The sequence below is a fragment of the Nansenia antarctica genome (genome assembly GCF_963989245.1).
Source record: "Nansenia antarctica genome assembly, chromosome: 11".
NCBI lineage: Eukaryota > Metazoa > Chordata > Actinopteri > Argentiniformes > Microstomatidae > Nansenia > Nansenia antarctica.
The window spans coordinates 8,841,012-8,854,751 of NC_137681.1; the positions used below are offsets into that span (position 1 = coordinate 8,841,012).

The 13,740-nt window shown below is 52.5% G+C and overlaps 1 protein-coding gene across 1 annotated transcript in view; it reads right to left on the minus strand.

Annotated features, from left to right (window-relative positions):
* Positions 1–12,513, minus strand: part of sec24c (SEC24 homolog C, COPII coat complex component) — a 22,977-nt gene extending 10,464 nt beyond the window's left edge. The window contains exons 1-8 of the mRNA XM_080542052.1: positions 12,386–12,513; positions 9,146–9,324; positions 8,008–8,128; positions 7,736–7,902; positions 4,581–5,255; positions 2,618–2,760; positions 674–782; positions 348–475 (exon numbers count right to left, since the gene is read on the minus strand). Of these exons, the coding sequence (XP_080398178.1) occupies positions 348–475; positions 674–782; positions 2,618–2,760; positions 4,581–5,255; positions 7,736–7,902; positions 8,008–8,128; positions 9,146–9,305 (1,503 nt within the window). The 5' untranslated portion in view covers positions 9,306–9,324; positions 12,386–12,513. The remainder of the gene's footprint in view (positions 1–347; positions 476–673; positions 783–2,617; positions 2,761–4,580; positions 5,256–7,735; positions 7,903–8,007; positions 8,129–9,145; positions 9,325–12,385) is intronic.
* Between the last annotated feature and the right edge of the window lie 1,227 nt (positions 12,514–13,740).

The following is a 13,740-nucleotide window of genomic DNA, read 5'->3' on the forward strand; positions in this document are numbered from 1 at the left end:
CAGGAGGAGAGGAGGAGGGGAGGGGAGGGGAGGGGAGAGGAGAGGAGGAGGGGACAGGAGAGGAGGGGAGGAGGGGAGGGGAGAGGAGGGGGGGAGGGGAGAGGAGGAGGGGAGAGGAGAGGAGGAGGGGAGGGGAGGGGAGAGGAGAGGAGGAGGGGAGAGGAGATGGGGAGGGGAGGGGAGAGGAGAGGAGGAGGGGAGGGGCGAGGACGGGAGAGGAGGGGAGGAGAGGGAAGAGGAGAGGAGAGGAGAGGAGAGGAGAGGAGAGGAGAGGAGAGGAGAGGAGAGGGGAGAGGAAAGGAGAGGAGAGGAGAGGGGAGAGGAGAAGGTGTGGGTGTGCGTCTCACCTCGTCCGGGGGCAGCGTTGCGAGGGGTTTGATGACGGCGGCCAGAGGCACCTGGGACTGTTTGGCCATGTCAGCAGTGCAGGGCATGTTGTAGGCTGTGCAGCGGACGAACCGCGGACTGGCGTTTCCTACACACACACACAGACACAGACACACACGCACACACACACACACACACACACAATATGTCATACAAGCTCTTCTCCTTGCATGGTCAGTCAGGTGGCATCAGACTTCCTGTAAGCAGCGACTATGTTGCTTCTTGGTGGTGGTGGAGATGATGATGATGATGATGATGATGATGATGAAACAGGAAGCAGCCCTACCTTGATCTTTAACCTGGAAGTTCGTGGTGACGAGAGGAGGGGCCTGACCTCTGACCCCGGTAGTGAAGGGCTCCACGCTCTTGGCCCGGTCGTCCTCAATCACCTGGATCTGGGGGAGGGAGGGAGGGAGGGAGGGGGGAGGCAGCGGAGCAACATAAGAGTTCATACTTTGACACCACACACACACACCACACACACACACACACACAGCTACGCTATTCTATCTATTCAGACAAATGAATGGTTGAGGAACCGCACCCACACACACCCACACACACCCACACACACACACACCCACACACACCCACACACACGACCAGCAGGTGTGAGAGGTGCCCAGTGACCGGCATCTATGATGACGGATCCTCAACACCCCCAACACCCCCCAACACCGCCTCTCCAACACCAACCTGGTCCCCAGAACATGGCACACAGCGCCTGTGAGGCTGGAATCCCAACCACTCAAACTTGGCCTTCGGGGGGGAGGGAAGTGACAGAGTAACGTCATTGTTTATCTGCTGTCAATCAAGGCCAAGTTTGACACGTTGGTCCGCCAGAACCTCAAGACGAGACCACTTCAACATACGTTGAACGAAGTGTGAGCAATGACGGCTACGTGTGAGAGGGTGCTAGGAACCGTGGTGGGGGTGGGGGGGGGAGACACTGCAGGCTGGCATGCTGGGTTAGGGAGGGGGTGTGAGGGAGGGCGGGGGGGGGCGGGGCGTGGGACACAGAGCGCACCAATGACCAGACCCAGGGATCCAGGGAGAGTGGGAGAGTGACTTGGTTGGCTGACACCAGCACTCCTTCAGCAATCAGCACACAAGGTAAAGTAAGGTCACAGCCACTGGAAGTCTCTCCAGAGTCCAGAGGATCAACATATATCACATCTCACCCTGGACCTCCACGCAATGTCACAGAGACATTGGTGTGCTCAGTTTGTCGGGGGGAGGGTGGAAGGGGAGGAGAGGGGGGGGGGTGGTGTTAACATGCCAGGGTTGGGGGATGGGGAGGGGGTGTTTAGAGCAGAAGTATTCAAAGTGTCGGGTTAAAATTGCGACGATCCTGGAAAAATCCGACATAATCGGAACGGAATCTTAAAATCCCGAACGTTCTCAGACGCCAGAACGGCAGAGCGGGTTTAGCGGCCGCTAAGCGGTTAGGGAATCGGCGTGGTTACGGTTGCTATTGCCAATGTCCCTGTCGTGAAGCGGGTGGAGCAGAGAGGGGAGGGGGGGGGGCGCAGAAGGAACTCGACTGGAAAGAGTTTTGAATACCACTGATCTGGAAGGTGACAGGTTAGGGTTAGAGAGGGGTGTCAGGGTTAGTGAGGCGGGCAGGACAGGGTGGGGTGGGGGGGTGTATGGAGGGGGGGGGCAGACAGACAGGAGACTTACTGGGCTGGGGATAGCGTCTGGGTCTATTCTATGTCTGGATTTCTGCACAGCCGGCAGGTCTGTCCCTTGCTTTACATCCCAAACAGATTTTTTTTGTCAGGCAAATCAAAACAAAATCAGAAAGATTAAAAAAAAAAAATACAAAGAACGTTTTTTTTAAAAAAGGGGACAGAAAGAGAAGAGGGTGAAAGAGACTTCAGCACAGGCAGCCTGATTGTTAGCACCCACCCCCCTCCCCCCCCGCCGCCCTCACCACCCCCTTTTTAGCCAGAATAGAATATGAGTGTATTGATTATTGATTAGTTATACATCCTGAGAGATGCAGAGATGCAGAAGCAGACCATCACATGCTGAGCTCTGACACACACAGCATCTCTCTCTCTCTCGCACACGCACGTGCACACACACAGACACACCATTGTAACCGTAGATCTTAAGACAAGGTGTGTCTAGTATCTAGTACTGGACTGGGGATAGAGTTTGGAAGTGTGTGTGTGTGTGTGTAATACAAAGCTGGGGGACACAGTTAGGCGTGTGTGTCTATTACCGGGCTGGGAATGGAGTCAGGGTCGAGTCTCTTTGTTGCCGGGGGGGCGGGCGCCGGGGCGGGGGGCTGAGCGCCGTAGTTTGGTTGCGCCGGATACTGGCCTGGATAGCCCGGCTGGGGGCCTCTCACCTGGCCGAAGGCACCTGAGGAGACCACCAGACAAACACACTTCAGCTGCATACAGGAGACATACACAGGAGACACATACAGAGACACATACAGGAGACACATACAGGAGACACATACAGGAGACACACACAGGAGACACACACAGGAGACACACACAGGAGACACACACAGGAGACACAGTGTTTCCCCTAGGTTTGCTGCCTTGGGGGGGTGGCATGGACCGTTGCATGGACCCCCCCCCCCCGCAGGGGGTAAGACCCTGCCTCATACCAGCGTCATGTCCAGGGGTGTACTTGTACATTAAGCCGCCTCACGCTACGGAAACAGGAGATAGGCTCCTTCCCTATGGGCCATTAGGCTCCAGAACCATCGGTTCTCAAGGCTACTTACTTATATGGTCTTGACTACCTGTCCACTTTCTCACCTGGTTCTTGTCTTCTTGTCTTGTTCGTATGTCCAACTATAAAAAACTGACATTTCCAATGCTTCAATCAACTGTCCATGTACTGTAAATATGCCATTATGGTATTACCATGAAGCCCAACACTAGTAGAATAAGAAAGATAGTATATCTACTTTAAGTAAAATAATAAAGTGCCTCCAGTTAGCTCTTTAGCTGGCAAGTGTGCAAGGAGACTAGCTCATCTCATCTACTCTGAGCTAGCTAGCTTGCTAGTTCTTTGACACTATTTACACTATGGAACTATAGTCAGACACTTTCTAGTCACAATAATAACGACCAATTTGAACCAACTTGCTCTGTTAGAACACTCAGCAATTATATTTGCTAACGTTTCAACTCGCTTACTTTCAATCTGCAGACATCACAGCCGGCAAAAACTCTCGCGTCTCGCGCGCACACTAGCGCAAAATCTTGTATTATTCTCCAGCGCTGGCACAGCGCGAAATGTGGAGATAGCCAGACCTATGCGAGACTACGGCGGACTAACGTTACCAACGAGCCTATGGGCTTGCCACTCGCCAGATTCGGGTTGGGTGCATTTAAAAAACGCGCATATTTTAGCCTGCTTGTCAGATGTTTGGTGTCTACGTCCGTAATAATTCCTCTTTCTTGGGGGGGCGGGGGGTTCCGTTGGGAGGGCGGCCCGCCCCCCCAAGGCAATGGTAGGGGAAACACTGAGACACATACAGGAGACACATACAGGGAGACACATACAGGAGACACATACAGGAGACACAGGAGACACATACAGGGAGACACATACAGGAGACACACACAGGAGACACATACAGGAGACACATACAGGGAGACACATACAGGAGACACAGGAGACACATACAGGAGACACATACAGGAGACACATACAGGAGACACATACAGGGAGACATACAGGGAGACACATACAAGAGCGACATACATTGAGGCACAGTGGTTGAGTCCAAAATGTTTAGTTATTTTTCAGCCGAAAATCCCCATACATTTTTCCAATTGGGATGTCTTCCAAATAGCTGTGAATAGCGAACAGGAGTAGTGATGCGTACGGGTTCTTGTACGTCTTCTTTTCCGATTAAACAGCGTTTGATTCGGGTAACTGTTTCTCACTTATTTTGTCTGTAAAAGGGAAAACTCGAAAAACGAACGAGTTGCTGATTTAGAGATTAGAGATCAAACGCTGCTTAAATCAGACAAGAAAACCTCAGGTTACAAGCACGCAATGTCATATTTTACTGATCTTATCTGAGGACTGGTTGTGGTCTAACTGTGTGTGTGTGTGTGTGTGTGTGTGTGTGTGTGTGTGTGTGTGTGTGTGTGTGTGTGTGAGAGAGAGACAGAAAGAGAGACCAGGCTGGGTTCTAGCGGCGGTGTCCTCACCGTTCTGCTGGGGGGGGTACCCTCCCTGCATGCCCGGCTGCGGGGGGCCCTGCTGCATGGCACCCGGGGGTCCGGGTGGCAGGTGGTTGGCCTGCTGGGACATGGACGTGGGCGGCAGAGGGGCTCTGGGAGGGGGGGGGCCAGGGTGGTAGGGGGAAGGCTGGGCCTGCTGGGACTGCTGGGGCTGGGGGGGCATGGGCCCGGGGTACTGGGCTGGGGGGGCGGCCATGGGGGGGCCGGAGGGAGAGTAGGGGCCGGCCTGAGAGGAGGGGGGGGGGCCTTGGGGGGGAAACTGGGCCTGGGCAGAGGGAGGGGGGGGCCCGGCGTAGGGAGGCTGGGAGGCCAGAGGGGGGCCGGAGGAGTAGGGGGGCTGCGCGGGGGGGAAGGACTGCTGGTGTTGGGACACCGGGGGGGCCGGGGCTTGGCTGGGGGGGACGGGGCCGGAGAAGGAGGGGGGGAAGGGTTGTTGCTGTGAGGGAGGGGGCGCAGAAGAAGGGAAAGGCTGTTGTTGTGACGGAGGAGGGGGGCCGCCGTAGTAAGACTGGGGCGCGGCGGGATCACTGGGGTGGGGGGGCTGGGAGGGGGCGGCGGACATAGGGGGAGGGGCTTGGGTGTAGGAGGGAGGGGCAGCAGAGTAGGCTGCGCTGATTGGAGGCTGAGAGCTGGGAGGTTGGGCTAAAGAGAGAGAGAGAGAGACAGAGAGAGAGAGACAGAGAGAAAGAGAGAGAGAGAGACAGACAGAGAGAGAGAAAGAGAGAGAGACACACAGAGAGACAGAGAGAGAGAGAGAGACACACAGAGAGACAGAGAGAGAGAGAGAGAGAGAGGGAGAGAGAGAGAGAGAGACAGAGAGAGAGAGACAGAGAGACAGCGTCAATTCAGTGGTTCTCGACAGCTCACACACAACACACAGCTCACACACAACACACAGCTCACACACAACACACAGCTCACACACAACACACAGCTCACACACAACACACAGCTCACACACAACACACAGCTCACACACAACACACAGCTCACACACAACACACAGCTCACACACAACACACAGCTCACACACAACACACAGCTCACACACAACACACAGCTCACACACAACACACAGCTCACACACAGCTCACACACAACACACAGCTCACACACAACACACAGCTCACACACAACACACAGCTCACACACAACACACAGCTCACACACAGCTCACACACAACACACAGCTCACACACAACATACAGCTCACACACAGCTCACACACAACACACAGCTCACACACAGCTCACACACAACACACAGCTCACACACAACACACAGCTCACACACAACACACAGCTCACACACACACACAGCTCACACACAACACACAGCTCACACACAACACACAGCTCACACACAACACACAGCTCACACACAACACACAGCTCACACACAACACACAGCTCACACACAACACACAGCTCACACACAGCACACAGCTCACACACAACACACAGCTCACACACAACACACAGCTCACACACAACACACAGCTCACACACAACACACAGCTCACACACACACACACACAGCTCACACACAACACACAGCTCACACACAACACACAGCTCACACACAACACACAGCTCACACACAACACACAGCTCACACACAACACACAGCTCACACACAACACACAGCTCACACACAACACACAGCTCACACACAACACACAGCTCACACACAACACACAGCTCACACACAACACACAGCTCACACACAACACACAGCTCACACACAACACACAGCTCACACACAACACACAGCTCACACACAACACACAGCTCACACACAACACACAGCTCACACACACACAACACACAGCTCACACACAACACACAGCTCACACACAACACACAGCTCACACACACACACACAGCTCACACACACACACACAGCTCACACACACACACACAGCTCACACACACACACAGCTCACACACACACACAGCTCACACACACACACAGCTCACACACAACACACAGCTCACACACACACACACAGCTCACACACAGCACACAGCTCACACACACACACACACACACAGCTCACACACACACAGCTCACACACACACACACACACAGCTCACACACACACACAGCTCACACACACAACACACAGCTCACACACACACACAGCTCACACACAACACACAGCTCACACACAACACACAGCTCACACACAACACACAGCTCACACACAACACACAGCTCACACACACACACAGCTCACACACACACACAGCTCACACACACACACAGCTCACACACAACACACAGCTCACACACACACACACAGCTCACACACAGCACACAGCTCACACACACACACACACACAGCTCACACACACACACAGCTCACACACACACACACACAGCTCACACACACACACAGCTCACACACACACACAGCTCACACACAACACACAGCTCACACACACACACACAGCTCACACACAACACACAGCTCACACACACACACACACAGCTCACACACACACACACAGCTCACACACAACACACAGCTCACACACACACACAGCTCACACACACACAGCTCACAGCTCACACACACACACAGCTCACAGCTCACACACACACACAGCTCACACACACACACACAGCTCACACACACACACAGCTCACACACACACACACACAGCTCACACACACACACACAGCTCACACAGCTCACACACACACACACAGCTCACACACACACACAGCTCACACACACACACAGCTCACACACACACACAGCTCACACACACACACACAGCTCACACACACACACACACAGCTCACACACACACACACACAGCTCACACACACACACACACACAGCTCACACACACACACAGCTCACACACACACACACACACAGCTCACACACACACACACAGCTCACACACACACACACAGCTCACACACACACACACAGCTCACACACACACACAGCTCACACACACACACACACACAGCTCACACACACACACACAGCTCACACACACACACACAGCTCACACACACACACACAGCTCACACACAACACACAGCTCACACGGTCAGCAGCGTGTCACCGTCACTGAAATAATCGACAGGCTGATTGTCTCACCGTATCCCGGGCCGGCAGGGGTCGGGGGGCCGGACGCGATTTGCATCCCTGTCATCTGATTGGTCACCTGCTGCATGTTGGGCGGAGCCCCGTACTGCTGGGGGTAGGAGGGATGTGGCCCAGAGAGGTTCAGCGCCCCCTGGTTGTATGGCTGAGACACGGCAGGCCTGGAAACAGAGAACATCGTCAGCAGAGTCCTACACACACACACACACACACACACACACACACACGCGCACGCACACACACACAAAACTGATCTATGGTCTCACCTGTGTGTGGGCGGGGCCATAGGTGGGGGTCCGTTCTGGGTGTCTCCCTGAGCGTACTGCGCGTAGGCCTGGGGGGCCGAGACAGGGGGGGCCCCAGAGGTAGGGGGACCCCTGCCGGGACCTGAGAGAGAGGGGGGGGGCGGGGGAAGAGACAGACATGGGTGTGTTAGACATCTGTGTGTAGTTCATTTCTGGGAGCAGAGTTGATGACATTTCGGGGGGGGGGGGGGGGGGTGCCACTGCCACTCATGCCTGTAGTTGCTAAATAGGTGTCTAGCATTGAAGACTATAGGAGACGTCCGAGATGGGGGATGGAAGCCAGTGGTTGCCAGATAGTGGGTCAATCATGATCCACTGGCAGGCTGCGGATAGTCCCTTTATTGGGGTCGCAGCTAGATACTGTGTTACAGCTAAAATATAACATCAAACGTTGTGTACATTTGGTGGGGTCACAAGACAACTCTCTGGGCTTTAGTTGAGTCACTGTTTGGCAAAGCAAAGGTCCAGTGGCGCCAATGATCAGAAGGGTGTGGGTGTGAGAGAGGGAGAGGGTGAGGGAGAGCAGAGAGAAAGAAGGCAGTTTACCTAAGTCAATAGGAGAGGACAGGTCAGAGACTGGGTTGGCTGTCACAGCCTTAGAGGGAAAGCTTGCATAAGGAGAGTAACCTGAAATACAAGAAGAGATATGGGAAGAGGAATACAGGGTAAGAGGAATACAGGGTAGGAGGAAGAGAGGCGATAGCCAGGGGGTGAAGAGTGAAAGTCTGGAGGAACACGTACACACAGACGTACGCACAGACGTACGCACAGACGTACGCACAGACACAGACAGACGAGAAGTGAAGAGAAGGGTGGGTGTGCTAATGCCGCAGAGTTCTGTGAAAGCTTGACCCATAAATCAGGACTAAGCTGGCCTGTTTCCATAGTACACACACAGATATATGAGATATGACTTGGCTGAGTGTTCTAAAACACAGACAATGTAGAAACACAGAGACAGAGAAAGGGACACTACCTTGCCAGGGAAAAATAGATACCCTACACCTAGTGGATTCTCTCTCTTTCTCTCACTCACACACACACACACACACACACAGACACACAGACAGAGAGACAGGCAGAGACACAATGGCTGTACCTTGAGGTGGGGCCCCAGGCTGGTAGGCCGTGGCTGGGCCATTGTAGGGAGCGTAGGGGGCAGGGTAGCCCCCTCCTAGGGGAGCGTAGCCGGGCTGGGCATAGCCGGGCTGGGGCTGGCCGTACGGAGACGCCATGGGAGTCTGCTGGTTCACATTCATCCTCAGTTCATCCCTGAATCTGAGAGAGAGAGAGAGAGAGAGAGAGTGAGCAAGAGAGATACAGAGTGGGTCAGTCATCGATCATCAAGAGTTGTGTCAATTCTGTCTACCTGTGCTGAGAGGTGCACCAGAGCCTGTGGAAACAGGTGCAGTGTATTGATCAGAGAGGGTCCTCTGCCACTCTGAGTTGCCCTGCGTAACACCCCAGGGTTCGACATTAACGCTTGCCCGCTTGCCAGGGGGCAAGTGAAAAACTCGCCGGGTTTGTTTGCGCGAGGCCGACGACGCTGGTCTCGCACAAACAAACCCGGCTAATTTTTTACTTGCCCCAGGGAAGCGGGCAAGCGTTAATGTCGAACCCTGCAGCCTCTGCTCAGCCCTGGGGTATTTGCCCGACGCGGCACTTCTCAGAGCCTGGGTCCTGAAGTCAGGGCTACTGCAGGACTGCATCAGACAGCTCATAACCAAGAGGTGCATTTCAACTGTCTGAAGTGAATTTGTCTCCCCTCTTCCTTCACCTGCACTGATGTGAGTGAACGGGGAAAGGTGAAAGGTCAAACTCAAGGGTGGGTGCAGCATTCTTTCCACCTAAGTGTGGTTCCACCTTGACCAGTGCAGATGAAGGAGAGAGACAAGGTGAGAGGGACCCCTTGAGATCTCAACATCTTTTTCAGCAGCATATACGCAAGCATTGATGTCTGGTGTTGCTGTCATAGAAAACGAGAGGATGTGTGTGTAGGTGCAGTACGTATACACGCTGGTAGTCACGTGGTGTTCCCTGGCGCCACAGAAGAAACACCTTTATTAGCTTTCCGTGTTCGTGACACAACCACGCCTTCAAGTTCAGACTGCACCTTCCTCCTGCAACCTGAGGCTTTGCGTGAGCAGTCCCAGCATGACAAGTGACAGAAAGACACGTTCCCCCGCTTTCACGCCTCTGGAATTAGTTTTACATAATGCACCCGATCTCCCAAGTGTTACATGCATGTCCCTAGATAGGACTGCAACCACTTTCCCCAATAAACACAGAAGTGAAAGGTTGAAGAAGGTTATGTGTAAGGAAAAGTCTAAAACATCATGTCAGTTCAACTTGTCAGTTCAACTTGACGTGCCTAGCTGGGACTTGGGAATGATCTAGCAATAAACATGAGATGATGTTCACTCATCCACGCATGTTGGCGACAGGCCAGTCAGTGTGTCTCTTATAATCAACAAGTCTGTACTCTGTAGCTGAGCTGAGCTGTTTGGCAGTCAAGACGATTTCCCTTGCAACCAATGCAAAATGTTAGAAATGAGGCCATGATTCGTACTGTGTGACCAGCCAGAAACTGACCAGGAACATTCAACGCAAAACCCCACGGCTTTGCTGCTGGGGGCTGGCCTCTTCCAAAAAACAACAATGCCGGGGATTCACACAGCCTAGCTAACGTTACTTAACTGGGGGTGTCAATAACGTCTGATGACAAGAAGAACCACGGGTTCAAACAACACACAGAGAGAGGCCTTTTCAATAATTCATTGTCGCAGGTGCCACTGGGTTAGAAATACAATATCTCTGGATCACGGTAGCGCGCGAGAGAGAGAGAGACAGAGGGAGAGAGAGAGAGACAGAGAGAGGGAGAGACAGAGAGAGAGAGAGAGAGAGAGAGAGAGAGAGAGAGAGAGAGCGAGAGAGAGAGAGAGGGGGGGGCCCTGCTGTTAAATGACCCACATCTTCCTGGTAGGATGGAGATGGATGGATGGAGCTGTCAACCTGGTGCCAACTGAACAAAAAGGATCACCAGGCAGTGAAACGTCTAGTCGCAAAGACAACTAGTTACAGTACAGAAAGGTGCTGCATGTCCGCACACACACACAGGAAGACAACGTGAACTTAGCTTGACACTCCAGTGTGAGGTGTATGTATCTATGTTGATAATCTGACTAAAACTAAAGGCACACAAAATCACAGACTGTGTATTAATGGCTGTTCATAATAAAGCAGTTGCACCAATGAGGACAGTCCTATGGAGGCGTACTTCTTCTAGCAGAGTCTGAAGCTACTGAAGGATTTGTTTGGTCAATAAAATGATGAAATCTGCGGTGTTGTTGTGTCTTTAATGATGTAGAATGGGTGAAGGGTGAGGGACCTTATGAAGCATAATGTGGGTTGTAATAATTTCCCAGGCGTTAGGAAGTTAGATCATACATCTGTCCTCAGATAAAAGCTCCTCCAAATGTCACAGAGGAGGCGAGCCTGATAGGGGAACCACTGTCATTTGAGCTAACACACACACACACACACACACACACACACACACACACACACACACTAGCTGTGACACTTTGACTTTCTGATCATAAAGTTGACATGGATGAGCAAATCAGAGAAAAGACAACAACGAACAAGAGTTTGTTTGAGAAATAAGAGGTTGTCAGTTAGTGTAGTTCTGTCTTAACAGACTGTGTTAGCTTAGCACAGGCAGGCAGAGTCAACTGTACTAGTTCCAGAGCAGACACAGGGGTTGTTACTATTAGCTAGTTTGTTAGCTTACTAAGACAAACATGAATGATTTCCTGGCTGTCCAGAATGCTTCTGACTTGTCCAAAGTAAACGGAAAATGGTCAGCTAAGTCAGTCAATAAATGTCACAGGGGGGTAGTAGCTGTTTAGACGAACCAACGGCTAACCTTCCTATCAGCTGGCGAGTACAGTGAGCTAGCAGGCTAAGCTAGCTAGCTGGCTGTGTAGTTTGGGCCCACACACACACACACTCACACACACACTGAGTTCCATGATGACATTTCACGAACTAGGATCATCGGTTGAGATCAGCTGTAGCCTAGCCTAGCCTAGCCTAGCTTACAACCGCAGTGTCCCGCTAGCGCAACATAGCTCGCTAAAAGGCTAGCAGGTTAGCTCGCTATAAGGCTAGCAGGTTAGCTCGCTATAAGGCTAGCAGGTTAGCTCGCTAAAGGCTAGCAGGTTAGCTCGCTAAAGGCTAGCAGGTTAGCTCGCTAAAGGCTAAGCACGGAATCATTCTGTTTTTCTTTCAAGGAATGGTCACCAAAACATTGACGGTTAAAAGTCCAGATACCCACCTCAAAAACGGTTGAATGTAAGAGTCTCGGTTGTGCCCTGGTTGTTCAACACCGGTTCTCCGTAAAGTGTTGACCGAGAATTCGCTATAATCCCTGCCTCGGTCGCTCTCCTGAAAGCGGACATTCACCGGAACACTCGTAAGCGGTTGTGCCACGTCCAACATCCGGACATTGCCGGGTGGCGTTCGTAAAGTCGCTCCGAGAGCGCCGGAGCACAACACTGGGTTCGACGTCACGGAGCGACCGAGTCGTTTGATTGGACAAGAGGCGTTCCGTGAGTGCTGTTCCGATTTCCAGAGCGCGTTTACGAACGCACCCTGCGGGTCGGAGCGACACCGGAGGAATGACAGCAAGCAGATCAACATACATACATATAGGCCTACAGTTGACAGTTCAGGACTGTCTCTCAGACACAATGCATTATTCATTTGAATGATATCATCAAGTTCTTGCTTTTGTAAAATAAAATAAAGTCTGGTGTGTAATACGTAGGCCTTATCTACAATTGTCTCACAGTTTTGCTTGTAATCTGTCTCCCTCTACTTAAGGTAGGAGGGCTTGCATGGACACTTGACCCTTGCCTGCCTTGGAAATTGGAACTGGAATTCTTTTCTTTTTTTTACTGTAGGCTATATATTTTTAATAGAGGTAGTAGGAATTCAACCGTTGGCTATATCAGCTTCCCTCAGCCATGACATTGTCAACTTCACCTTTAAAATAAATAAATAAAACCTCCTTTTTATACACAATACAAATCCAATGTGTTCAGTTCCTAAAATACCCCCCCCCCCCCCTCTCTCTTCAGACCCCCCTCCTCCTCCCCTCCTGGGGCATTGAGGGCAGGTGGAGACAAAGCCCTAGGGGTGGCTTGGCTGGGGGTCTGGTGAGGGGGTAGTGGGAGAGGTTATTTTGGGATGATATATCAGGATCCCCTGGCTGGAGCAGCGGAGTGACATGACAAGTGTTGAGAACAGGAGGAGGAGGAGGGTAGGAGGGCCAGGGTATAAAACACACACACATACACACACACACTTCTTCCCCCCTGTGCCCCCGACCCCCCCCCCCCACCCGCCCGCCCGCCGACACAGCATTCCCCCCCCCCCCCCCCCCTCTCTATCTCTCTCTGGTCTGGGTGGAGTAAGTGGGCTGGGTCCTCCCAGATGAAGTGTGTTAGTCCAGAGAGCCAGGGCACATATACACACTCTCTCTCTCTCTCTCTCTCTCTCTCTCTCTCTCTCTCTCTCTCTCTCCCAAACGGTCCTGGAGGGCGGTAGTGTATACTGCGGGACTGTAAAGAACGAGAGACGAGAGACACACACACTTCTCTTTCACAACGGAGTGTTAGTGGTATAGTG